This window comes from Trematomus bernacchii, unplaced genomic scaffold, assembly GCF_902827165.1.
Source record: "Trematomus bernacchii unplaced genomic scaffold, fTreBer1.1, whole genome shotgun sequence".
Lineage (NCBI taxonomy): Eukaryota > Metazoa > Chordata > Actinopteri > Perciformes > Nototheniidae > Trematomus > Trematomus bernacchii.
Genome location: NW_022987608.1, coordinates 145001 through 172227, shown reverse-complemented (window position 1 = coordinate 172227; position 27227 = coordinate 145001). Strand labels below are relative to the sequence as shown.

Genomic DNA, 27227 nt, shown 5'->3' with positions numbered 1-27227 from the left:
AGAGACATGAAGAAGAGGGGACACATGTTGATGTAGAAGAGACATGAAGAAGAGGGGACACATGTTGATGTAGAAGAGACATGAAGAAGAGGGGACACATGTTGATGTAGAAGAGACATGAAGAAGAGGGGACACATGTTGATGTAGAAGAGACATGAAGAAGAGGGGACACATGGTGATGTAGAAGAGACATGAAGAAGAGGGGACACATGTTGATGTAGTAGGTGACCTTTAATCGTACCCCTCTGCTCCTCCCCTCCTGCAGTTGGGACGACAGCAGCTCTGTGAGCAGCGGTCTGAGCGACACGTTGGACAACATCAGCACCGACGATCTGAACACAGCCGCCTACTCTGCTGTCAGCTCGTCGACACGCAAGAGCAAAGGAGCGCAGGTAAGAACACCTGGGATACCTTCTTATTTATTACTTTAGTTTGGGGCTTTCATCAGGTCAACATTTTAACCTGGGACTAACTTATCTGACTTTATTTTTGGTGCAATAATCAGGTCAAAATTGTTACTTCTCACAATCTTTGATTTAGAGTTGATGGACAAGGAAATGAACTCCAACTGTTTTGATATTTTATATAAAATTGATTTATTGAAGTACGTTTTCTTGCAAGAATTCTCGAAAAATGCAGATTTCAGCCTCTCAGAAATTACGTTTGCTAAATTTCACATTTAAGAACACCTGGGATAACTTCTTATGTATTACGTTATGTTCGTGCAATAATCAGGTCAACATGATAATTTCCCAGAACCTTTGATTTAGAGATGCAATGATTAGTCGATGGACAGAGAAGTAAAGTGCATCTACCTTGATAATCGATTCAATTTTAAAGTAATTTATTTCGCAAATATTCTAGAAAATGCGGATTTCAGCTTTTTGGACATTTTAATTTGTTGCTTTTCAATCTTTTATTGACATTTTATCACATTTAAGTGAATATCTTTTGGGTTTTAGACTTACAGAACAAGACATTTAGAGATAGCATTTGTTATTTTTCTTCATAAATTGTTCTAAATTTATAAAAAAAATGTAGTGTTTAAGCTTGACCCATCTTTTCAGATTTTAACCGGTTTATAATTGTCTTTTGTGAGTGCCACTTTACCTCAAAACCGAACAGGGAAAAGTTTCCAAAGCAGTTATAGGAAATTAGATCGAAAAGACAGGACAACGTTTAGTGCTATTAAAAGATTAAATTGTCAGATCGTCGTTTTTTGAAATGCCTGTTTAGCATGAAGCCAAGGCCAGTGTGTGTGTGTGTGTGTGTGTGTGTGTGTGTGTGTGTGTGTGTGTGTGTGTGCGTGCGTGCGTGCGTGCGTGCGAGCGAGCTTTAGAAATCACAGCTGAGGAAAATATGAGTGCAGATTGAAGGCCTCTGCTCACAGCTTTAACGTCACTCTGCCAAGTATCTCTGGCCCCTCATGAAATACTCAACAGAACGGCTCTAAAGACACTTTGGTGTTGCTAGGGAGACTGGCCATCTGTCAAGGTGTGTGTGTGTGTGTGTGTGTGTGTGTGTGTGTGTGTGTGTGTGTGTGTGTGTGTGTGTGTGTGTGTGTGTGTGTGTGTGTGTGTGTGTGTGTGTGTGTGTGTGTGTGTGTGTGTGTGTGTGTGTGTGTGTGTGTGTGTGTGTGTGTGTGTGTGTGTTGACAGGAGGGGATCTGGACATGGTCGATACCAAAGATAGCTTCACATACAGACATTGCAGGGACTTGTTTGCAAAGTGGTGAATGCTGAATGTGTTTAAATAAGTAAAAGGATAATGTGTCATTAATGGAGGGATAATCAGGTTCAAGGTTCAAGGTTCAAGGTTCTTTATTGTCAATTTTTTTTTTAGTATAATATCTTTATGTGTATTTTCTTTGACTCCAACAGTCCCAGAAAGGCAGCAGATCGAAGCATGCCGAGCAGGAAGTGAGCAGCAGCTGGGCCGGAGCTGAAGACCTGAAGAAGGTGGAGGAGGAGCTGGAGGCAAGCATGGACGCCAGCGGAGGATCCTCTCGATGGAAGGCTTCCTCCTCCTCGTCTTCCTCTTCCTCTTCCTCTCAAACCCAGGGCCAGCAGTACGAAGACGCCGAGCAGAAAGCCGCCGCGCTCGCCCAGATGTCCCAGACGGGCTCGTGGAGGAGGGGCATGACGGCCCAGGTGGGGATCACACCCCCCAGGACCAAGAGTAGCTCTGCTGCTCACAAAACACCAGGTAGGAGCTCAAGGTTCAAGGTTCAAGGTTCAAGGCTTTTATTGTCATGTGCACATTAGCTACCGTGTAGTTATGTCAATGAAAATCTGAGGGCACAGGCTCCTCCAACAGTGCAACACAGTAACACAGAGAAAACAGAGAAAATAGTGCATATTTGTGCCCTTTCACAAAAAACAATGCCATGTTTAAGCCCCCTCTTCATGCTGAGTGTATAAATCAAAGTGTATCCGAATCAGACGCAGGATTATTGCCAAGTAGGTTTACACATCCGAGGAATTGTGTGTTTCTTTTCAAGATTCAAGGCTTTTATTGTCATTTGTTCATAGCTACAGTGTACAAAGGAAAATCTTAGGTCGCAGGAAGAAATTCCACAATTCCACAGATGTGTAAACCTACTTAACCTAATAAAGCTGTGTCTGATTCTAACAGGAAAAACGGACGATGCTAAGGCTTCAGAGAAGGGAAAGTCTCCTTCCAAGAGTTCAGCCGCCATCCAGCGCTCGCCCTCAGACGCTGGGAAGAGCAGTGGAGACGAAGGGAAGAAACCTCCCTCTGGAATCGGACGCCCAACCACCACCGCCTCCTTCGGATACAAGAAGATCCCCGTTCCTGGCGGTACTCTAATAACCTCCAGTGGTGCCACGCTCTCCAGTGGATCAGCCACGCTGGGAAAAGCTCCAAAGTCATCCGCTGGCATCGGAAAAGGCTCCGTTATCGGTGGAGGTCGTAAAACCAGCCTGGATGGATCTCAGCCCGAGGATGAAAACGACGTTCTGCTCAGCTGTAGCGGATCAAAACTGAGCCTTCAATACCGATCTTTGCCCAGACCGGCCAAATCCTCCAGTTCTGTGTCGGCGGGACGAGGCGGACATCGATCCAGCTCCACGAGCATCGACTCTAACGCCAGCGGAAAGTCAGCAGCAGCGAATCAGGTAGAGAGGGCAGACGTATACACACATCCTTTACTCAAGTAGAAGTACAGTGTTTACAAATACTCTGGTGAAAGTAGAAGTACTGACTAAACTTCTTTACTCAAGTCAAAGTAAAGAGGGCTTTGAAATGTACTTCAGTAAAAAGTACCCATAACTAGCAGCTGTTTTAAAGAGTACCTGACCTCCCTTTATATTAATAGAACAATAATGTCATTGTTAGCTAATGAATGTTTCCATGCTGAACAACGGCAACATGACAACGTTTTCATTGGTCCCTCTTCTTTAGAGAAGACCAGGAAATGATGGATACACGGATCGTGTTCAAATCAATAGGCACGCAATGACTCTAAATAATAATGATCACGCCACCAAACACACATTCAAACTAAAGGAACCAGCCTGTTTGGGAAATGTAAGAAGTAGAAAGTACAGGTATTTGTGTAAGAAGTGTAAGAAGTAGAAAGTACAGGTATTTGTGTTCAACATGTAAGAAGTAGAAAGTACAGGTATTTGTGTTCAACATGTAAGAAGTAGAAAGTACAGGTATTTGTGTTCAACATGTAAGAAGTAGAAAGTACAGGTATTTGTGTTCAACATGTAAGAAGTAGAAAGTACAGGTATTTGTGTTCAAAGTGTAAGAAGTAGAAAGTACAGGTATTTGGGTTCAACATGTAAGAAGTAGAAAGTACAGGTATTTGTGTTCAACATGTAAGAAGTAGAAAGTACAGGTATTTGTGTTCAACATGTAAGAAGTAGAAAGTACAGGTATTTGTGTTCAACATGTAAGAAGTAGAAAGTTCAGGTATTTGGGTTCAACATGTAAGAAGTAGAAAGTACAGGTATTTGTGTTCAAAGTGTAAGAAGTAGAAAGTACAGGTATTTGTGTTCAACATGTAAGAAGTAGAAAGTACAGGTATTTGTGTTCAAAATGTAAGAAGTCAAAGTAAAAACTCGTCAGAAAAATAAGTAGTGGAGTAAAGTACTGATACCAGAAACATGTACTTAAGTACAGTAACAAAGTATTTGTACTCCACTACTTCCCACCTCTGGACACAGGCCAAACGAAGGGAAGGAAAAGTGACCTCGGAGAGATCGAGTCCCGTCACGATCAACCAGACGGACAAAGAGAAAGTGGGCGTGTCCGATCCGGACGCAGGACTCTCCACTTCCCCCAAAGCCAGCCCAACCGCAACCTCAGCGAGCCAATCAGGACTCAGACAGCCGGGATCCAAATACCCAGACATCGCTTCTCCTACTTTCCGCAGGTCAGACGCAAAACAATATGTATTAAGCATTTCATTGTTGAAGATCTGCAGTGGTCACATTAGGAAAAGTTTAATGTCATCAGCAAATGTCGATATGTTTGAATGCACCACATGAGTTTTAAGACCCTATAAATCAAGTTGTATTACCTTTTATAGAAAGCTTGATTGATTTACGTAACTTCAGCTGCTCACACATTGATTCCTGGTATTGGTGATAAGCCCCTGCACATGAAATATAGTCTTATCCTGAAGATGAAGTTGTGATGGCTTCTCTTTCTTGGCGTGCAAATCCAGATTATCCGTGTTGATCAGAACCGACAGGAAACAGGGTTTTTTTCTGCACTCCTTGACTCATTACAAGCATGCGTTCTGCAGGCGTGACCGAACATCCATCCCATCAAATCTATCAAACCGACACGTTTTATCTGCATGTTTTCAGCTTCATTTCCCTCAAGATGTTTTGAATGTGATTGCTATGGTGTGATGTGAGTAGTGGGCTTTGTGAGTGTTAGAATTATGTTAGAAGAATTTCACTCGTCAACGGCTTGAGCTTCAATCTCAGGATCCATGTATTTGTGATGCTCTCCAGAATGGAAGTAGTCATCACATACAGAGCATCAACTAGTTCCTGAACAGTGTCCTTCACATGCTGATATCCAAGAGAGGGAGTTACACAGTCACAAGATGGAGGAATAGAAAGCAGTATTCAATGTTTACTTCAGATTAGCTCCACGTCAGAAATGAGCATGCTTGTCATATGTCTATCTCCATAGAGGCTGAATCATCATGTTAATCACATAGCTATCATATGCCTAAAACAGTCCTGATGCTCTTCTAGGTAATCATACATCCTGTCATGTACACAGCTACAGTTGGGATACCTTTGTTATCACGTGGATATTGGAAGAGGACATTCAGTATGTTCCCAACAGTGAGCATGTGTGCGAGGTGAACAGAGTGGAGAGGAAACATGTGAGGTGCTTCCGAGTCACGGGGTTGAATCGGGCAAAGCTGCGAAAGCAGATGTGTCGATGCAAATTAGCGAGCTGAGATGAGTTGGCTGCGAGGGATAAATGTGTTTGGGAGGGAGAAGGTGTCAGGGGTCGGTTTGGAATGGGGCCATAAGATTCAATGCAGTAATACAACACCATATGTAGTTCACCTCAATGTAATCCACTTCCTCAAAGTACCAAATTCTCACCTATCAACTTTCTTTTGAGCTTTCTCTAAACTCCCTCCTCACCTCCTCTCTCTATACCCCTCCCCCAGATTGTTTGGCACCAAAGCCAGCAGCAAGGCCAGTTCTCCGGGCACCCCTGACTCTGGGAAGTGCCCGTCGGTGCTGGGGAGGCAGGCCAGTCTGGACTCGCCCTCCTCGGGGAGTCTGGGCAGCGCCGGGGGTCTCAGCGGAGGCAGCAGTCCGCTCTACGGGAAAACCCCCGATCTGTGCAGCGAGTCCCCCGCCTCCAGCCCTGCGTCCGGCCTCTCGCTGCCCTCCAACGCTCGGCCCTGGCCCACATGTGGCTCCTCGCAGGGCAGTAAGGACACTCTGAGCTGCCAGAGCATGAGCAGTCTGACGGCCAGCTCCATCGAGTCCATCGACCTGCCGCTGGGGCACCAGGGGCACAAGGTGGCTCGCACCGGCAGCGTCAAGTCCACCCTGTCCGAGGGGTGAGTAGCAGGGGAGAGGATGTGTGGATCATTGTTTCATTGTTTCATACAGTAAGAGAACAGATATAATGCAGAGGAGGCTCCTGTGGTATTTACAAAAGAACAGGAATAAATTCACCCACCGTCAGTTTGTTTTCCTGGCATGGTTTTTGGTTGACTAACTTGGTTACGACTCACTGGCCCGCCAACTTTACAACAAGGTTCAAGGTTCAAGGTTCTTTATTGTCAAACTGACATAGTTACAGAGTAATTATGTTGTTGAAAATCTTATGTCACAGGCTTCTCCAACAAGTTGCATTTACCATTTGACTTTGGGAAATCCTGTGGTGGAAGAAGTATTCAGATCACCACTGGGGAAAGCACTGTACATGTCTACGGTGTAAATGTAACAACAGATGTGAATTAATTCAAACTAAGTGCTCACATTACCACATTCATGATTAGCTACATCTACAGTTTATGATTTGTTCTGTCTGTGTGCGGTTTTTCATTCACCGTAATGCATGATGGATTCAAATGCTCAGTTAGGGAACATCGATTTTTCACTGCTTTTTACGATGCATTGTGGGATACTTAGGGTTTAATGCTTCTGACATTTGGACAGCACTACAGAGTGGCTATTGTACTATTTAATGGATTATATAGTGAGCAATGAGTGGTTTCAGACACAGCCGTGAGTGTTTAATAACAGACTGTTGGTCCTAAACCATGCCAGAAAGATTCCTACACAATATTTAGTCCATTGAAAGTCTTTTGTCCAGGTTGTTCCCATTGTTTTGTCGACATACTGTGCATGCATTAAGTCACAAAGTGAGGTGTTATCTTTCTAGTTTTGATGTTTAAATTGCCCTGTGTTTTACATTTGTTGTCAGTACTATGTTGCATTAGATGTGTTTTTGTTGTGTTCATTGCTTATGTCTTTGTGTATGTGTTTTAAAATGTGACCAAAGTGTTTTTATGTCATCTAATCCACTCATCCTCTGTGTTTTAACAGCATGCCTCTTGACAGAAACACGCTCCCCAAAAAGGGACTGAGGTACAAAACATCTGCAGACTCTACTGCTCCCTTTTTATTTACATACTCCATTGCTTTACACTCTGTCTCATTTAAAGTGTGCTTTTTATGTGGCTGTATGTGGTGTGCTGTGGCTCGTAAAGAGTCCTCTCCTGCTGATGTTCAGGTGTATATCAGTATGTAGTGTCTCTACTTTAAAGAGTCCTCTCCTGCTGATGTTCAGGTGTATATCAGTATGTAGTGTCTCTACTTTAAAGAGTCCTCTCCTGCTGATGTTCAGGTGTATATCAGTATGTAGTGTCTCTACTTTAAAGAGTCCTCTCCTGCTGATGTTCAGGTGTATATCAGTATGTAGTGTCTCTACTTTAAAGAGTCCTCTCCTGCTGATGTTCAGGTGTATATCAGTATGTAGTGTCTCTACTTTAAAGAGTCCTCTCCTGCTGATGTTCAGGTGTATATCAGTGTGTAGTGTCTCTACTTTAAAGAGTCCTCTCCTGCTGATGTTCAGGTGTATATCAGTATGTAGTGTCTCTACTTTAAAGAGTCCTCTCCTGCTGATGTTCAGGTGTATATCAGTATGTAGTGTCTCTACTTTAAAGAGTCCTCTCCTGCTGATGTTCAGGTGTATATCAGTATGTAGTGTCTCTACTTTAAAGAGTCCTCTCCTGCTGATGTTCAGGTGTATATCAGTATGTAGTGTCTCTACTTTAAAGAGTCCTCTCCTGCTGATGTTCAGGTGTATATCAGTATGTAGTGTCTCTACTTTAAAGAGTCCTCTCCTGCTGATGTTCAGGTGTGTATCAGTATGTCGTGTCTCTACTTTAAAGAGTCCTCTCCTGCTGATGTTCAGGTGTGTATCAGTATGTAGTGTCTCTACTTTAAAGAGTCCTCTCCAGCTGATGTTCAGGTGTATATCAGTATGTAGTGTCTCTACTTTAAAGAGTCCTCTCCTGCTGATGTTCAGGTGTATATCAGTATGTAGTGTCTCTACTTTAAAGAGTCCTCTCCTGCTGATGTTCAGGTGTATATCAGTATGTAGTGTCTCTACTTTAAAGAGTCCTCTCCTGCTGAGGTTCAGGTGTATATCAGTATGTAGTGTCTCTACTTTAAAGAGTCCTCTCCTGCTGATGTTCAGGTGTATATCAGTATGTAGTGTCTCTACATTGGTTAGCTCGCCGGCTCTGTTGTGATTGGTCAACCGGTAAGAGATGTCTCGCCCCTTAGCCTATCACGTACAATGTGTTGGAGCGCTAGCCAATAGAAGCGCGAGTGGGAACTTTAGAATTGTAGCCTTTGCAGACCATTGACATGCACTAAAAACCTATATAACACACTACAGGAAAGTCAACAAAGCATTATAGCACCTCTTTAATTCATGCAGCATTTACACTTAATAATCACATTTGAAAGTATTACAAAAAGAATGAAAACACACATTTCAACCTGTTGATTGACCTCGACAAAATGCTGTTTTACAAAAGTAATAACAACCATTTAAATACCAGATTGTGTACCTAAATGCTGCCTTAGATGATCAAGCATGAATGTATTTTTTCAATACTTTGATTTTAGCCCCAACTGAAGAGACTGGGACAGAAATACCATAAAACATTCATAACAGGGTTCAACATCTTCAGGGAACGAGCCACTTTCCAATTATGTGGAAGAGGAATGCTGGTTTTTATTTCCATGGCATTTGGATGTTTTGGGCGTAACGCATCCGATTTTATTCTACACTTCACTTCTGTTGGACGTGATGTTCAGCACAGACACAGTTTTTTTCTATACTACATATTTTGTAAAGACACATGTTTTGCCTGATCTTTAGATTTCTACAAGAGCAGCTTAGACTAGTAATTGCCTCATTTACTCGGATAAATAAGCTTGTTTACGGGTGTTTCTCAAAGAGTCAATGCTGCTGTGTCACACAAATCAAAACATTTTAAAGACGCCCAATCCCTGCTGGGGGGGGGACATGAATCACAGTTTTAAGGGACTAACGCAGGGTCAGACGTGAAAGGCGTAGTAATAGGACAAATCGGCAAGCAAAACGGCGCTGAAAAGGGACGTGTGCAAACCTAATTATGATCCTCAGAGGATTAAATATGGCCGATTGTCACGCCTGCGATAAGGAGGCCTTCTGCTGCTGAGCCACTTAGAGCGAAGAGATGAACAGCAGTGTGTTTGGCAGCTTTAAACCAAAAGAGTGTGCATGTGCGTGCGTGCGTGCGTGCGTGCGTGCGTGCGTGCGTGCGTGCGTGCGTGCGTGCGTGCGTGCGTGCGTGCGTGCGTGGCTGCATGTTGTTTTTTGCCATCTGCTCACATCCTTTTATTTTGTAGCACTCATGCAGTCATTTCCATTGATTTTAAGTAACTAAAATGCTGTACTTTGGTTAAATGTTGAGGTACTTGTACTTTACTTGAGTATTTCCATGTTATGCTACTGTGTACTTTTCCTCCACTACATGTATTTAATACCTCAGACTTTAGTGTGTTAGTGTTTAGTTCCACCTGGAGTAAATTCACAAGCTACCCTGCAGTATACAAAGTCATTCAAACTAGCTGCACCTTTACCAGCTTTGAGAACACTTTCATGATCAATCATTATAAAACATATCATATATATTATTCTGAAATGGACCAATCTGCACAATGACTACTTTTACTGTCGCTACTTTCACTATATTTTGATGATAATACTTTTCTACTTTTACCTGAGGAACATTTTGAATGTAGGACTTTTACTGTAACAGAGTATTCCTACACTCTGGTACTTCTACTTTTACTCAAGTACAAGATCTGAGTACTTTTCCTTTTACTCAAGTACAAGATCTGAGTACTTCTACTTTTACTCAAGTACAAGATCTGAGTACTTCTACTTTTACTCAAGTACAAGATCTGAGTACTTCTACTTTTACTCAAGTACAAGATCTGAGTACTTCTCCTTTTACTCAAGTACAAGATCTGAGTACTTCTACTTTTACTCAAGTACAAGATCTGAGTACTTCTACTTTTACTCAAGTACAAGATCTGAGTACTTCTACTTTTACTCAAGTACAAGATCTGAGTACTTCTCCTTTTACTCAAGTACAAGAGTATTTCTCCCACCTCTTGTCATTTCATCCACATATTTTCCACATGTTTACACTTCCATATATCGCTTTTTGGGTCGTACTTACTTCCTGTGTGTGTGTGTGGCGTTCAGGTACCCTCCGTCCTCCAGGCAGACGTCCCATGAGGAGGGGAAGGAGTGGTTGAGGTCTCACTCCACAGGGGGGCTTCAGGACACCGGCAGCCAATCACCTCTGTCCCCTCCTGGAGCCTCGTGCACCACGGGGAGATACCACTACTCCAACCTGCGTACGTCTGTCAGATAAACTCTGCTGTTTGTTTTAAAGGTCACCTATTATGCAAAAACATCCATTTATTCTACATCAACATGTGTCCCCTCTTCTTCATGTCTCTTCTACATCAACATGTGTCCCCTCTTCTTCATGTCTCTTCTACATCAACATGTGTCCCCTCTTCTTCATGTCTCTTCTACATCAACATGTGTCCCCTCTTCTTCATGTCTCTTCTACATCAACATGTGTCCCCTCTTCTTCATGTCTCTTCTACATCAACATGTGTCCCCTCTTCTTCATGTCTCTTCTACATCAACATGTGTCCCCTCTTCTTCATGTCTCTTCTACATCAACACGTGTCCCCTCTTCTTCATGTCTCTTCTACATCAACACGTGTCCCCTCTTCTTCATGTCTCTTCTACATCAACATGTGTCCCCTCTTCTTCAAATCTCTCTCAGAGGGGCGTGGGGAGGGGCTCCTTATTTTCATCTAAAGTAACAGACAGAGAATCAGCACTTTGGAAACAGGGCTGAAACAGAGGGGATTATGGGATGCTACAATGATCTGTTTGGTGTTTCAGCCAATCAGAGACAAGCTCTGGATATATCTGAGCTTAGAATAGTAATACATAAAAAAGTGCATTTTACATGATAGGAGACCTTTAAATGTTGTGCATGAATGACTTCATCACTGATGCATCTTACAGAAATTGATCGACACTGATTCTGTGTTTCCCCCCCCCCCCCCGTCCCAGTGAGTCCCACTAACAGCAGCCAGTACACCCTGCCCCCCCCCAGCAGCAGCATGAGTCGCTCTAACAGCATCCCGGCCCACGACTCCTTCGACCTGTACGGAGAGGACCACCCTCTGGGGGGCAGCAACACCTCTCTGGAGGACCGGCAGAGAGGCATCAGCCGCTCGGGGTCCTTCAGGGACAGCACGGACGAAGGTAACACACACTCTGACACACACTCTTTGAATGAACTGCGTTTCACTTACTCTTATTTGTATTAAAGACTTCAGAGTTCACTCATGGTCAGATTAACTAGAAAGCAGAATTTATACATATGCACACATTAAGACTTAAATAAAAGCCTAACTATCAATATATACAAAATAACAGTCACTTCAATATCTTTGGGAAATGCAAGATTGTGAAGTGTCACATTTATATATTGTTAACCCTTTTGTTTTGTCCCTCATTAATCTCCGTGTTTTCTTTCAGTCCACGGCTCTTCGCTGTCTCTGGTCTCCAGCACGTCTTCACTCTACTCCGCGGTGAGTATCTCCACCGCTAAACCCTAAACTAAACTACTGCACAATATAACAATGCCCACCAAATGCATCAGCAAAAGACAAGGAGGATCAAACAGATCACACACACACACACACACACACACACACACACACACACACACACACACACACACACACACACACACACACACACACACACACACAGTCCAAACCCATGTTTCGTCTTGACTTAATCACTCAATAAAATAAAAAATAACTCCCACACAAAACCAAAGAAATGTAATGAATGTGTGATGGCAAAGCGCTTTATCCAATTTAGTTTAAAACTCTTTTGGCAGATCTTCTCATGCTGTGTATTGTAGTCAACTATTAGAGGTTGCTTTATTGAACACATCGAGCCATATGTCTATTTTGTTTAATTAATATTTGCTTCTCTCTTGCAGACGGAGGAGAAAGCCCACTCAGAGGTAAGCGTGTGTGTGTGTGTGTGTGTGTGTGTGTGTGTGTGTGTGTGTGTGTGTGTGTGTGTGTGTGTGTGTGTGTGTGTGTGTGTGTGTGTGTGTGTGTGTGTGTGTGTGTGTGTGTGTGTGTGTGTGTGTGTGTGTGTGTGTGTGTGTGTGTGTGTGTGTGTGTGTGTGTGTGTGTGTGTGTGTGTGTGTGTGTGTGTGTGTGTGTGTGTGTACGTGTGTGTGTGTGTGTCTGTCTGTCTGTCTGTACGTGTGTGTGTACGTGTGTGTGTGTGTGTGTGTCTGTCTGTCTGTCTGTCTGTCTGTCTGCGTGCGTGCGCGTTGCACTGTTTATTCAGCGAGAGTCTCTCAATGTCAATCAAAGCACAATGTGTTCTACTCTCATATCCTAAAACAGGTGCCATACTCGTGAATTTGGGCTTTTTGTCATCCTTTACTCAGGGCTTTATTGTTATTAAGAGTTTTGGCAATGAGAATAAGAAACAATAAGGACTTAATTGGCATATTTTGGGTAATTCTTATATCCTAAAAAGACAGGAAATATGTTGTAAACCAGATGTCCTTTTGCAAAATCTGATACTGACAGCCATTTTGAACTAATCTTGAGTGTGATACTCTTGTGACTGTCTATACTTTCTGAAATGCTCTTCTACCCAGTCAGGATTACTTACCTAAGTGTTAATTTTATTTTTGTTTTATTCTTCTCTTTTCAATCAAGGGCCAAACAGTCCAAAATTCCACGGTAATCCCCCACACTTCCCCCCAGTGTCTTCTCTTACTGCACATCACAGTTATCCACACGGAAGTTTTGAACGTCTTATTCAGTCTTCTACAGGAGTGTAAACTATATACCTGTTTTTCTCTTTATTTCCTCAACAGCAAATCAGAAAGCTTCGCCGCGAGCTGGACACCTCTCAGGAGAAGGTGGCGACCCTGACGTCTCAGCTGTCTGCCAACGTGAGTTTGTTTTAAATACGTCCTCAAAACAGCCGGCTTATTAGCATAAAAACCTGCTGCTGGAACGCTTTTATGGGAAGCACTTGGAGGAATATAAATCTTTAAGACGCCCACAAGTCTTTGTCTCTGTTTCTGAACTCCTTGTGTGTGATGAAATGAAGAGGGACACGTTAGAAGTTATGAACAAAGGTAGAATTACACACATGTACAAACAGGACCTTTACAGATCTGTAGCGGAGAGGTGTAAGAGCGAGGGGGGTTTCCAATGGTGGGTTTTAACAAGTCGTCTTATGAGTATAAAATCTGCTGCTGGAACGCTTTTATTGGAAGCACTTGGAGGAATATAAATCTTCAAGACGCCCACAAGTGTCTTTCTCTGTCTTTGAAGCCGTTGTGTGTGTGTGTGTGTGTGTGTGTGTGTGTGTGTGTGTGTGTGTGTGTGTGTGTGTGTGTGTGTGTGTGTGTGTGTGTGTGTGTGTGTGTGTGTGTGTGTGTGTGTGTGTGTGTGTGTGTGTGTGTGTGGTGTGTGTGTGTGTGTGTGTGTGTGTGTGTGTGTGTGTGTGTGTGTGTGTGTGTGTGTGTGTGTGTGTGTGTGTGTGTGTGTGTGTGTGTTTACGCTTCTGATTGTGAGGTTTGTGTTGCTGTCCCTAGATGGGATGTGTTCCTCCGTGTGTTTGTGTATCTGCTGCACAGAGAGGATCGTCTCTTTACTTGTGTGTCGTCCGCTGGGATTTCAGCGAGAGAATAAGCTGCTACCAAATACAAGCATGCTGGGAAAATCAAATGGAGAAAGAGTCAGGGAGATGAGGATAAGTGAAGCTCGACTCAAGAGTGCCCTGCGTGGGTGAGAGCGATGCAGAGAGACCCTCGACCCCCAGACAGAGCTGTGGTAAATCTCCTGAGTCTGACTCCAGAGAGTACACACATCCTTTCCTCAAGTAGAAGTACAGATACTCGTGTTTAAAAATACTCTGGTAAAAGTAGAAGTACTGACTAAACTTCTTTCCTCAAGTCAAAGTAAAGAGGGCTTTGAAATGTACTTCAGTAAAAAGTACCCATAACTAGCAGCTGTTTTAAAGAGTACCTGACCTCCCTTTATATTAATAGAACAATAATGTCATTGTTAGCTAATGAATGTTTCCATGCTGAACAACGGCAACATGACAACGTTTTCATTGGTCCCTCTTCTTTAGAGAAGACCAGGAAATGATGGATACACGGATCGTGTTCAAATCAATAGGCACGCAATGACTCTAAATAATAATGATCACGCCACCAAACACACATTCAAACTAAAGGAACCAGCCTGTTTGGGAAATGTGAGAAGTAGAAAGTACAGGTATTTGGGTTCAACATGTAAGAAGTAGAAAGTACAGGTATTTGGGTTCAACATGTAAGAAGTAGAAAGTACAGGTATTTGGGTTCAAAATGTAAGAAGTAGAAAGTACAGGTATTTGTGTTCAAAATGTAAGAAGTAGAAAGTACAGGTATTTGTGTTCAAAATGTAAGAAGTAGAAAGTACAGGTATTTGTGTTCAACATGTAAGAAGTAGAAAGTACAGGTATTTGAGTTCAACATGTAAGAAGTAGAAAGTACAGGTATTTGGGTTCAACATGTGAGAAGTAGAAAGTACAGGTATTTGTGTTCAACATGTAAGAAGTAGAAAGTACAGGTATTTGGGTTCAAAATGTAAGAAGTAGAAAGTACAGGTATTTGTGTTCAACATGTAAGAAGTAGAAAGTACAGGTATTTGTGTTCAAAATGTAAGAAGTAGAAAGTACAGGTATTTGTGTTCAACATGTAAGAAGTAGAAAGTACAGGTATTTGTGTTCAACATGTAAGAAGTAGAAAGTACAGGTATTTGAGTTCAAAATGTAAGAAGTAGAAAGTACAGGTATTTGTGTTCAAAATGTAAGAAGTAGAAAGTTCAGGTATTTGGGTTCAACATGTAAGAAGTAGAAAGTACAGGTATTTGAGTTCAACATGTAAGAAGTAGAAAGTACAGGTATTTGAGTTCAAAATGTAAGAAGTAGAAAGTACAGGTATTTGTGTTCAAAATGTAAGAAGTAGAAAGTACAGGTATTTGTGTTCAACATGTAAGAAGTCAAAGTAAAAAGTGGTCAGAAAAATAAGTAGTGGAGTAAAGTACTGATACCAGAAACATGTACTTAAGTACAGTAACAATTTGTACTCCACTACTTCCCACCTCTGTCTGACTCCACTCACCCCCTAAAAACCCTCAACGCCTACGACTGATCGAGCATGCCGGCTCCGGTCTGATGCTTTGTTCTCAGAGCTGAAACTGAAGGAGAAACTTCAGGAAACTTGATAAAATGAAGAGGGAGACGTTAGAAGTTATGAAGGATAGAGTAAGACAACTTCTGTTCTGCTTTGCTCACCTTCAAATGTACAATGCCTAGTCCTTTATGCTGCTGCAACGCAAACATTTTTGAACGTTGTTGAAACGGAGCTCACAGCAGGAACAGTTGGTATTTCTAAAGGTTACTGTAAGACCTTTGCTTTGCAGCCGGGGACACAGAGAGTGTGTGTGTGTGTGTGTGTGTGTGTGTGTGTGTGTGTGTGTGTGTGTGTGTGTGTGTGTGTGTGTGTGTGTGTGTGTGTGTGTGTGTGTGTGTGTGTGTGTGTGTGTGTGTGTGTGTGTGTGTGTGTGTGTGTGTGTGTGTGTGTGTGTGTGTGTGTGTGTGAGATCTGCCTGGGCACACTGCCCACATCTCTGTGACACACCAGGTCTGACAGGTGTCTCAGGGTCTCTGGCTAAGGATGGGTGGATGAGCTAGATGCACACACACACACACACACACACACACACACACACACATACTACCACGCAGTCTCACACACACACATTTCACAGATTTGCACAAGGACACATAACCAGGAACATAAGGCTTCAGCAGCCATTCAGAGACAAAAATAGACTGGACAAACACATGCACGGCCACTCCAGATACACACACACACACACACACACACACACACACACACACACACACACCACACACACACACACACACACACACACACACACACGCACACACACACACTCATACAGACACCTGAGGTTCAGCAGAGCAGGTGGAAAAACTTCTTCCCTCTTCAAATGTGTCACCTCGGCAGCTTCAGGTGACTCATGACGCCAGGGAGTGTCAAGGAAAAGTTTTTCTCCAAACATTTTAACCACATTTGGGAAATGTATATCTAACCTTTTTTGGTCTAAATCCGTTTAAAAAAATATATATGTTTGTGTTTTCTTGATATAATACTTCTGTTGCTTTCCTACCTGAAATGTTTTTCTTTAAATGTCTGTTGTGTCTTAAAGAGGCTGTAAGTTTCCTTTGTGTTTCCTTAGTGTTGTCCGTGCGGTGGTTGGAATGTTTCCTGCATGCCAGGGCCTGTAATCAGGCTCCATAGCTCAGGGGTTAGAGCACTGGTCTCGTAAACCAGGGGTCGCGAGTTCGATTCCCGCTGGGGCCTTGACGATATTTATATATAAATAGATAACCATTGATGTCATGTTGTTCTAAGATCACACCTTTGAACATACAATACTATATAAACACTATTGACGGCAATAAGATGCAACTGTAAAGCTATAAAAAGGTCTCCATACAAACTCCCTATTCTGATCATGTATGGTGAAATGAAAGGGCTGTGCATTGTATGTTTTACTAGATATCAGTAGTTTATATTTTGCCTCTTCACAATAACAGCCTTCAGATTTGAAAACTTTCCACACGTTTGCTCCTTTGTCTTGTTTGACTTAAAAGAAACCTGACTTCTCTTACCAGAAAACCCACGTTTCAATTCTCTGTAAATGATTTTTCTTCTAGCTAGCATTCACGAATATTCAGAATCAGAAATCCTTTATTAGTCCTGAAGCGGGGAGGTTTACAGCAAAAGTGACGTAACAGGTAATGAACCCCTCTTTAATGGTCTCACATGCAGAGCACACAGCACACACAGTGACATGTGTTCTCTGCTTTTAACCCATCCTAGCACCAGGAGTCTAGTACTAGGAGCCAGCTATTGCACAGCCAGCGCCCGGGGAGCAATGGGAGTGAGGGGGGAAAGGGGGTTGTCCGGTGCCTTGCTCAAGGGCACCACGACAGGGCAGGAGGTGAACTGCGACCTCTCCAAGTAGCAGTCCACACTCCATATTTAGGTCTGTTCGGGGACTTGAACCGGCGACCCTACAGCTCCCAGTCCAAGTCCAAGCTCCTACTGACTGAGCCACTGCCGGACATACACAAATAAGAACTCATCCATGGTTAAAAAGCATAGCAGAGTAACAGTAGAATATTGATTAATACACAGGCAACCTTTTATAATACTGATCATTTTTGCATCATCTAATTTTGTCAAAATTCATCTTTTTGGGTCAGTTTTTTGTGTTTTGATGTATTCTAATGATTTGCATGTCTCTCTGTGTGTCTGCAGGCTCACCTGGTGGCAGCCTTCGAGAACAGTCTGAGCAACATGACCTGCCGCCTGCAGAGCCTCACCAATACGGCCGAGCAGAAGGTACCACGGCTCAGAAATATAGATCTGAAATGTGTTAAATATACACTGTGTGTGTGGACTCCATGGACGAGGGATTAGAATATCATAGAATCAGTGGCGGCTCCAGAGTATTTTTGTTGGGTAATCTATGGTAGGGCTAACCCATACAGTGGTGGGGCTCAAGTCAGTATTTGCAATGTAATTACATACACGCTCCCCCCGACAGTGAAACGCCACGCGTGAGGTTTAGATTATTTCCCTGTCTCAATCCAAATTGAACTTTATGAAATAAAAAGGCACATTTGTCTTGTAGTAAATAAAAAGGGCGACCTGGAGCCAATCCTGCAATTTCCCCACAGGTGGAGGAGTTGACATGCTGAAAAACCAACCACTGCAGGGGGGTCTGGGGGGATTCTCCCCCAGGAGATTTTTTGAAATACTAACATAAAATACACATTCTGGTACTCTCTTGAGAAGAAACATAAATAAATCTATTACACGACATATTTAAAAAAATGAATGGCATTTTCGTTTTGTGTTACTTTGTTCTGAAAGCTGAACCTGCTGCTCCTCACAGAGAGAAGAGGGAAGAGGCTGTGTAAATTACTTTACATTGTGGATAAGGGTGGATAGCCCCCATTGTTCTGTGTGTCAAAATGAAAGACAGCCCACACACCTATCAATCATCAAACCGTGGGGTCTTATTTCATTACGGTAGGCTAATGTTGTATCGATGTATAGAGATGTACTACAGCAAAAGTATTCTCCGTCGGGACTTCCTGCAACAACACCACGCCGTTATCGTGATTCTGATTGGCCAGAAGACATTATCAAAGATGTTTTATTGAGAAGACGATCACTACGTGACAAAAGTTTTCAAAACTGTTTCTAGTCTTCGGTATTTCCAGACAAGTGGCTACTGAAATCAATCTTACTAACTGCTGTCTGTGCAATTTACTCCGCGCGAGTTGGCGGACTTTATTTTGCTTACTTTAACATCATTTTTCATGGTGGGGCTAAGGTGGGGCTAAGCCATTTCTTGGTATGGCTGTAGCCTACCCCAGCCATACCCTGGCGCCGCCACTGCATAGAATCCTTTATTGCAGTGGTTTTCAAACTGTGGGGCGCGACTCCTGGTGGGGCGCGGAGGTACTGCAGGGGGGGGCGCGGGAAGATGTGAAGCACCTTGAGATGACGTTGTTTTTAAAGTGTGCTATATAAATCAAATGTATTATTATTATTATTAAATTGTAAACAAACACTGCTCGAAAATATCTCATTGGTCAGAGAGCTGTGGGCATAATGCTGCCTTTTGCAACATCCTACTTGTGTGAGATAGGCTTTTCTGCTGTTGCTGCCATCAAAACGAAATACAGATCAGAGCTGAACATTGAGAATGAACTGAGAGTGGCAGTCTCAAAACAACAGCCCCGGTTTGAGAAGATCTGCAAGGGAAATCAAGCACACACAAGTCATTGATAGGCTATGTGTGGAATAGGAATGGTAAAGTGATGTGATCGTTTGCAACCTGCAGTAGAAATAGTAGTTAAGTCTTCATTAATATATTTTCCTTAAAGGTGGGGTAGGTAAGTTTGAGAAACTGGCTCGAGATACACTTTTTGTTATATTCCATGGAATGCTCTTAACATCCCGATAGCAATGAATATCTTAAGTGCTTTGACAAAAAATCCATAAAAGAATATCATCTGTGGAAGCCGTAATACTGTAAAAAGCACGACCAATCATCTGAGCCGGCCCGGCTAAAATGACTGGATGGCCTACCTGCCTGTCAGCCTTCCATCTGTGCACAAACTTATCTCGTGCCCTCATTGGTCATGTGCACGTTCGTGTGTGTTGGAGGAGGGGCTCTGTAAGGAAGTGGCAGATTTTTTCCGGCTGTGTATTTTCACATTTTAGCGCACTCGAGCCGATTTCTCCAAAATTACCTACCCCACCTTTAAAGAAATTTGAATTTAAAAATCTACTACTCAGGGAAGAAGGCCTACTAGTTTTAATTAGACCAAATTATATCTATTACAAGCACTTTTGTTCATGTGTAATCCATAATAAAATATACAATTATAGGTGGATCTTTGTATCTTCTTATTATTAGTAGAGAAAATGTAATTTTTTTACAACAATATACAATTAATCCTACCAATATAGATGGGAACCGGGTTGGGGGGGTTCCGAAAATATTTCCAATTACCCAAGGGTTGTAGATTAAAGGGTATATTTTACCTTGAGGTTCAGTTCCTGACACTTGTTAAAGCTTTCTGGCAAAGTGATTGGTTGTATTAAAGGTTTTTCATATTAAAATGTTAGGATATGTCTGAATTTCTCTCTTAATTCACTCACTACCTTACCCAAAGGACACAGAGAAGCAATAAGGTCCCAGTTTGCAGCATATTTCATGAACCCAAGGACCCAAAAACACATTTAAAACCAGTGAATTCTCCAGAAATCCTCAAGAAGTCACATTGTATGACGGACAGGACGTTGAATGCAGGAGCAATATGTCCCTATCACGAATTATGCATATATCCTCTGTTCAAAATGAGCTCTTTATTAATCCTCTGTTAATTAATTCAGAGTCGGATTTGGTGGAATCTCTTCGTTAAACAAGGCCTTACCTAACTTTTAATTAAAGTGGAATCTGCAGTGCTTTGGGCATGGCATTACAGGAAAGTCCTTTTATCTGATCGTGTTGCTTCAAATCCCGCTGAGAGACTTCCTCAAAATAACCCTCTCCTCTTCATCTTCGTCCCGTCCACTGAAAGCCGAGCCAAAGCCAAATTTAGGAACACATTCGGCCCAAAGAAAGACATGTTTCCGTGCGTCATCCTTTGTTTATCATTCTCTCTCTGCAGGAGACGGAGCTGGTGGAGCTGAGGGAGACGATCGAGTGTCTGAAGACCCAGAACACTGACGCTCAGACCGCCATCCAGGTGGCGCTCAACGGACCGGACCACCTGCACAAAGGTAGGCAGGAAACAGCAGGGAGGCTGGAACAAACTCTCCTAAAGTTCTGATTGTTTGAGGAGGCCTTAGACAACTTAGTGTTTCACGATTTGATGCATTTTATAGCATGAAAAGCTTTGATTAGGCAGGGAAACAACCTGTTGCTGATACTGTTCAGCAGCCTCATTCATTGTGTTCAGTATTTATAGGTATAGGTGTTTGAACAGTGAACACTGGCCTCGTTCCTGTTGTGCATTAAAGGTCACCTATTATGCAACATCCACTTCTTCATGTCTCTTCTACATCAACATGTGTCCCCTCTTCTCCATGTCTCTTCTACATCAACATGTGTCCCCTCTTCTTCATGTCTCTTCTACATCAACATGTGTCCCCTCTTCTCCATGTCTCTTCTACATCAACATGTGTCCCCTCTTCTTCATGTCTCTTCTACATCAACATGTGTCCCCTCTTCTTCATGTCTCTTCTACATCAACATGTGTCCCCTCTTCTTCATGTCTCTTCTACATCAACATGTGTCCCCTCTTCTTCATGTCTCTTCTACATCAACATGTGTCTCCTCTTCTTCATGTCTCTTCTACATCAACATGTGTCCCCTCTTCTTCATGTCTCTTCTACATCAACATGTGTCCCCTCTTCTTCATGTCTCTTCTACATCAACATGTGTCCCCTCTTCTTCATGTCTCTTCTACATCACCATGTGTCCCCTCTTCTTCATGTCTCTTCTACATCAACATGTGTCCCCTCTTCTTCATGTCTCTTCTACATCAACATGTGTCCCCTCTTCTTCATGTCTCTTCTACATCAACATGTGTCCCCTCTTCTTCATGTCTCTTCTACATCAACATGTGTCCCCTCTTCTTCATGTCTCTTCTACATCAACATGTGTCCCCTCTTCTTCATGTCTCTTCTACATCAACATGTGTCCCCTCTTCTCCATGTCTCTTCTACATCAACATGTGTCCCCTCTTCTTCATGTCTCTTCTACATCAACATGTGTCCCCCTCTTCTCCATGTCTCTTCTACATCAACATGTGTCCCCTCTTCTTCATGTCTCTTCTACATCAACATGTGTCCCCTCTTCTTCATGTCTCTTCTACATCAACATGTGTCCCTCTTCTCATGTCTCTTCTACATCAACATGTGTCCCCTCTTCTTCATGTCTCTTCTACATCAACATGTGTCCCCCTCTTCTCATGTCTCTTCTACATCAACATGTGTCCCCTCTTCTTCATGTCTCTTCTACATCAACATGTGTCCCCTCTTCTTCATGTCTCTTCTACATCAACATGTGTCCCCTCTTCTTCATGTCTCTTCTACATCAACATGTGTCCCCTCTTCTTCATGTCTCTTCTACATCAACATGTGTCCCCTCTTCTTCATGTCTCTTCTACATCAACATGTGTCCCCTCTTCTTCATGTCTCTTCTACATCAACATGTGTCCCCTCTTCTTCATGTCTCTTCTACATCAACATGTGTCCCCTCTTCTTCATGTCTCTTCTACATCAACATGTGTCCCCTCTTCTTCATGTCTCTTCTACATCAACATGTGTCCCCTCTTCTTCATGTCTCTTCTACATCAACATGTGTCCCCTCTTCTTCATGTCTCTTCTACATCAACATGTGTCCCCTCTTCTCATGTCTCTTCTACATCAACATGTGTCCCCTCTTCTACATGTCTCTTCTACATCAACATGTGTCCCCTCTTCTTCATGTCTCTTCTACATCAACATGTGTCCCCTCTTCTTCATGTCTCTTCTACATCAACATGTGTCCCCTCTTCTCCATGTCTCTTCTACATCAACATGTGTCCCCTCTTCTCCATGTCTCTTCTACATCAACATGTGTCCCCTCTTCTTCAATGTCCTCTTCTACATCAACATGTGTCCCCTCTTCTCCATGTCTCTTCTACATCAACATGTGTCCCCTCTTCTTCCATGTCTCTTCTACATCAACATGTGTCCCCTCTTCTTCATGTCTCTTCTACATCAACATGTGTCCCCTCTTCTACATGTCTCTTCTACATCAACATGTGTCCCCTCTTCTACATGTCTCTTCTACATCAACATGTGTCCCCTCTTCTCCATGTCTCTTCTACATCAACATGTGTCCCCTCTTCTTTCATGTCTCTTCTACATCAACATGTGTCCCCTCTTCTCCATGTCTCTTCTATATCAACATGTGTCCCCTCTTCTTCATGTCTCTTCTACATAAACATGTGTCCCCTCTTCTTCATGTCTCTTCTACATCAACATGTGTCCCCTCTTCTTCATGTCTCTTCTACATCACCATGTGTCCCCTCTGTGTAAAGAGACTCTGAAAGTTTCAGGAACAAAGATTCTCTCTCTTTTTCTCCTGATCCATTTCTATAAAAACCTGTCTGAAAATGAGCTGATCAGATTTTGGCCACTTTATGATGTCATAACGATGTTTTGTCTTGTGCAACCATTAGCCAATCAGCAACCCCCCCCCCCCCCCCCCCCCCCTTATCACCTGAATCTCCTCCTAGAGCACCATTGTGTTCTTTGTAACCAAATCTCTCTCAGAGGGGCGTGGGGAGGGGCTCCTTATTTTCATCTAAAGTAACGGACAGAGAATCAGCACTTTGGAAACAGGGCTGAAACAGAGGGGATTATGGGATGCTGCAATGATCTGTTTGGTGTTTCAGCCAATCAGAGACAGGCTCTGGATATATCTGAGACCAAAATAAAGTAATGAAAAACAGTATAATAGGGGACCTTTAAAGTGTGTGAGGAATGGAATATTAAAAGAGGGTTGTGTCCCTGTGTTCCAGACCTGCGGATCAGACGGCAGCACTCTTCAGAGAGCATGTCGAGCATCAACAGCGCCGCGAGTCACTCCAGCATGGGCAGCCTGGGGAAGGACGCCGAGGACAAGAAGAAGAAGAAGAAAAGCTGGGTAGGTGGAGGGGGACTTCATTACAGTTAACTAAATCTGCATCGGAGGGTTGAGTACTTATCGGGGGACTGGTGGATAAAAGCTGCTTCAACAATTTTGTTTTGGGAGACATTAGGACTATTTAGAGGTGGAGGTGGACGTCATCGATGTAGACACAATCTGCATAGGAGGGTTGAGTACTTATGGGTGGACGCATAATTATAGAAATGTATTTATTAGGATAAACCCCTTGAGATGCACCATCTTGTTCCGACAAAAGCAACGTCTTACAGACATACATGGACAGAAAGCTAAGCATGACAAACCACGTACCGTCTGTTAAGTAACATTCATGAAGTTATACATACAATCATTACAATTTGATAGACAGTAGTGTCTAATAGATCAGTTGTGTTTTCAGCTGCTGTTAATGACACATTTTCAGTTTGTTTTCTGGTAGGGTTTTCCAGAGTTTGGCAGCACGGTGGATAAAGAGCTGCTTCCCCTATTTCATTTTGGGTGACATTAGGAATACTTAAAAATCCTGTCGTCTCAACGCTTTCTATCATAGCATCATGCTTCTCCATACGTGCTTGTTTGAGGCCACATATCTTGTTTCAAAGTACTAAACCTATCATACACTACCACATTTGTTTTCAGAGCATTTTGTTTCTGTCATGTCCCCTCCATGTTTCTGGGTGTCCGAGATCTAGACATGCACTTGTAAAACCCTGAGAGTAAAACGCTGATTAGCAAACATCCATATCTGTATTTACTCAGAACAAAGTGCTCAGTCAATCACACACAAGCAGCAGTGTGTGTGTGTGTGTGTGTGTGTGTTTGCGTGGCTTAACGTTGAGTGTGTTTTGCGTCTCCAGGTGTCCGACTCCATCCCCGCTCAGGTCAGTTTCTCCCGGAGCATCGTCTGAATGTGTGCCGTGGTTTTTCCCATCCTCTATCGGACCCTTCTTCTTCTCCTACTTTTTCTTCTTATTCGTCTTCTTCTCCTCTCTCAGAGCAACCTCCTCTTTTGTAGAAACGTTGGCATGGATACAGCGACCCTTCCTTCTCCTCCTTTTTCCTCCCGTGTTGTTCATTTCGCCCTGATTTTAGGGTCATTTCAAAGCTTGCATCATCGCTCTTTTCTCATCTACTTACGGCTTGCCTCCCCCTCTGTTCTTAAGACAGAGTGACTTCCTGGTCCTGTTGTCCCCAAAGAGGTGCAGCTTGCTGGGTTTCAGTATTAACGTGTTTATATATGTGTGTGATCTGTGTTGCAGTTGCGCAGCTCCTTTAAGCAGGCGTTCAGCAAGAAGAAATCTAAATCCCAGTCGGCCCACGATGAGATGGAGGAGATGCCCGACTCGATGCCTTCTTCCCCAAAACTACAGCACGACAACAGGCAGGGCAGCATCGCCACGCTGCACTCCTCCGCCTCCACCACAGAGTGAGTGTTTACTAGTGCTTCCTCACACACACACACACACACACACACACACACACACACACACACACACACACACACACTGTTTATACACAGGGTTTCTCCTACATGTATTTTTTAAATACTTCCATACGAGGGAGAATTGTAAAACACTGACTCATTTCCGGGTTTGCGGACTCACTCGTTCATCAGAAACCCAATTTCATTCAATAATATATGTATATTTTACACTCAGAGGTGGAACAAGTACTCAGATCCAACTTTCTTCAATCATACATGTATATTTAACTCGGATTATCTACTCAAAAGTACAAAAGTATTAGCGTCACGTATACTTTAAGTACCAAATACACAGGGATTCCTCTCACATGCATTTAAAAAAGCACTGACTTCCATATGAGGGAGAGTTGTAAAACACTTCCGGGTTTTAGGACTCATTCGTTCATCATATACAATGTGTAACTGTTTACCAGAGGGAACCATATTTCATTCAATCATACATGTATATTTTACTCATATGATCTACTTAAAAGTACAAAATGATTAGCATCACATATACTTTAAGTACCAAAAGTAAAAGTAATCAATATGCAGATTGGACCAATTAAAAGCACCGTGTATTTCAAATTATGGTATTAGGAATATTGGTGAATGAAAGTGTTCATGACTTCTATTTTGAGGTAAAAGTTGGGTTTATTTAGATAACTTTATATACTAATACGAGGTAGCTTAAAGGTGGGGTAGGTCATTTTTGAGAAACCAGCTCGAGATCGCTAGAATTTGAAAATACACAGCCGGAGAAAATCTGCCACTTCCTTACAGAGCCCCTCCTCCAACACACACGAACGTGCACATGACCAATGAGGGCACGAGGTAAGTTTGTGCACAGATGGAAGGCTGACAGGCAGGTAGGCCATCCAGTTATTTTAGCCGGGCCGGCTCAGATGATTGGTCGTGCTTTTTACAGTACCACGGCTTCCACAGATGATATTTTTTTATGGATTTGTTGTCAAAGCATTTAAGATATTCATTGCTATCGGGATGTTAAGAGCATTCCATGGAATATAACAACAAGTGTATCTCGAGCCGGTTTCTCAAACTTACCTACCCCACCTTTAACCTATAATTATATATGATAATATAAGAGTTTATTCATGTTTTTGTATTAATAATCTAAATCTGCAAAGTAAATGTAGTGAAGTAAAAAGTATAAAGTTGAAACATTTGAAAATACTCAAGTAGAGTACAAGTACCTCAAAGTATTTATTTTTCACACCCTTATGTGTATTTTCACTGTTTGTCTTTTATTTCGTTTTCACTTTCCCTTTTTCTTTTGCCTCCTTTCCGACCTCTCCTTTCATCCTTCTCTTTTATTAAACGCTCCTCCTTCCCGCTGTATAGCAAGTGCTTTTGTGACAGTAACTACTCCCCCGTTTGGACGCCAAAGAAAAGGCTAAACGGTCATGTGGTCTACAAGCACAGATCTCGGTAAAAGGCTCGGTGTGTGTGTGTGTGTGTGTGTGTGTGTGTGTGTGTGTGTGTGTGTGTGTGTGTGTGTGTGTGTGTGTGTGTGTGTGTGTGTGTGTGTGTGTGTGTGTGTGTGTGTGTGCGTGCGTGTGCAGTGGGGTGTGTTGGTGTGACTTTCTTCGGCATGTCGGAGACGATAAAACTCTGTAATTCTCAATCTGAGTCAGGCTTTCTGAAGTGTCCTGCTCATGAGTATCAATTTGAGTATACATTAAAGTATTTTTTATTATTTTATTTTGGAGGCAGTTTTGTGCACTGGTGCCTCAGCAGCATTCATATTTTTTGAGTTCATTTTCTGTTTTAATTCTTTGATTTTTGACGCTACACTTACGTTTTTTAAGACGTTTAATGTAGTTTTCTCAGAGGAAGAGCATGGATTGCTTTGAATTTCAGACGCATTGCATCTTTCTCTACTTGTTTTATTACATATCTGCCTGTTTATTCGGAAAATAACTGAATCGTGATGGTAGGACTATTATCACGGCACCCAAAGTTATTAAAGTTGTTCATTATGCTAGCGACTGATTCAAAGTAAAAAGGCAGTACTTTGGGGGTGGATTCGCTGTCCTTGCTTCCCTCTAAACTCTTCCTGTTTCCTCTAAGTGTGTGTTTCTTCACTACAGTGTGTGTGTGTATATGTGTGTGTGTGTGTTATAACCCGTGTTGTGCCCCCCGCCCCTCCCCCTCCCCCTCCCTCCAGGCTGTGTGAATGCACGGAGGCCGAGGCGGAGACGATCCTCCTT

The 27227-nt window shown here is 42.7% G+C and overlaps 1 protein-coding gene and 1 non-coding gene across 4 annotated transcripts in view; both read left to right on the top strand.

Annotated features, from left to right (window-relative positions):
* Positions 1-27227, top strand: part of nav3 (neuron navigator 3) — a 208340-nt gene that overhangs the window by 163343 nt on the left and 17770 nt on the right. For 2 of the 3 annotated variants that reach the window (XM_034131356.1, XM_034131354.1), the window contains 18 exons: positions 266-392; positions 1881-2205; positions 2635-3137; positions 4194-4402; positions 5672-6073; positions 7068-7109; positions 10294-10448; positions 11188-11382; positions 11659-11711; positions 12134-12157; positions 12876-12899; positions 13037-13114; positions 17573-17656; positions 20506-20617; positions 23410-23534; positions 24392-24415; positions 24794-24960; positions 27185-27227. The exon at positions 27185-27227 is cut by the window's right edge and continues 111 nt beyond it. In XM_034131356.1, the coding sequence (XP_033987247.1) occupies positions 266-392; positions 1881-2205; positions 2635-3137; positions 4194-4402; positions 5672-6073; positions 7068-7109; positions 10294-10448; positions 11188-11382; positions 11659-11711; positions 12134-12157; positions 12876-12899; positions 13037-13114; positions 17573-17656; positions 20506-20617; positions 23410-23534; positions 24392-24415; positions 24794-24960; positions 27185-27227 (2692 nt within the window). The remainder of the gene's footprint in view (positions 1-265; positions 393-1880; positions 2206-2634; positions 3138-4193; positions 4403-5671; positions 6074-7067; positions 7110-10293; positions 10449-11187; positions 11383-11658; positions 11712-12133; positions 12158-12875; positions 12900-13036; positions 13115-17572; positions 17657-20505; positions 20618-23409; positions 23535-24391; positions 24416-24793; positions 24961-27184) is intronic. The other variant, XM_034131355.1, reaches the window with a different exon arrangement.
* trnat-cgu lies at positions 16537-16609 on the top strand. Its single transcript has one exon. It is a non-coding gene; the product is annotated as a tRNA-Thr (tRNA).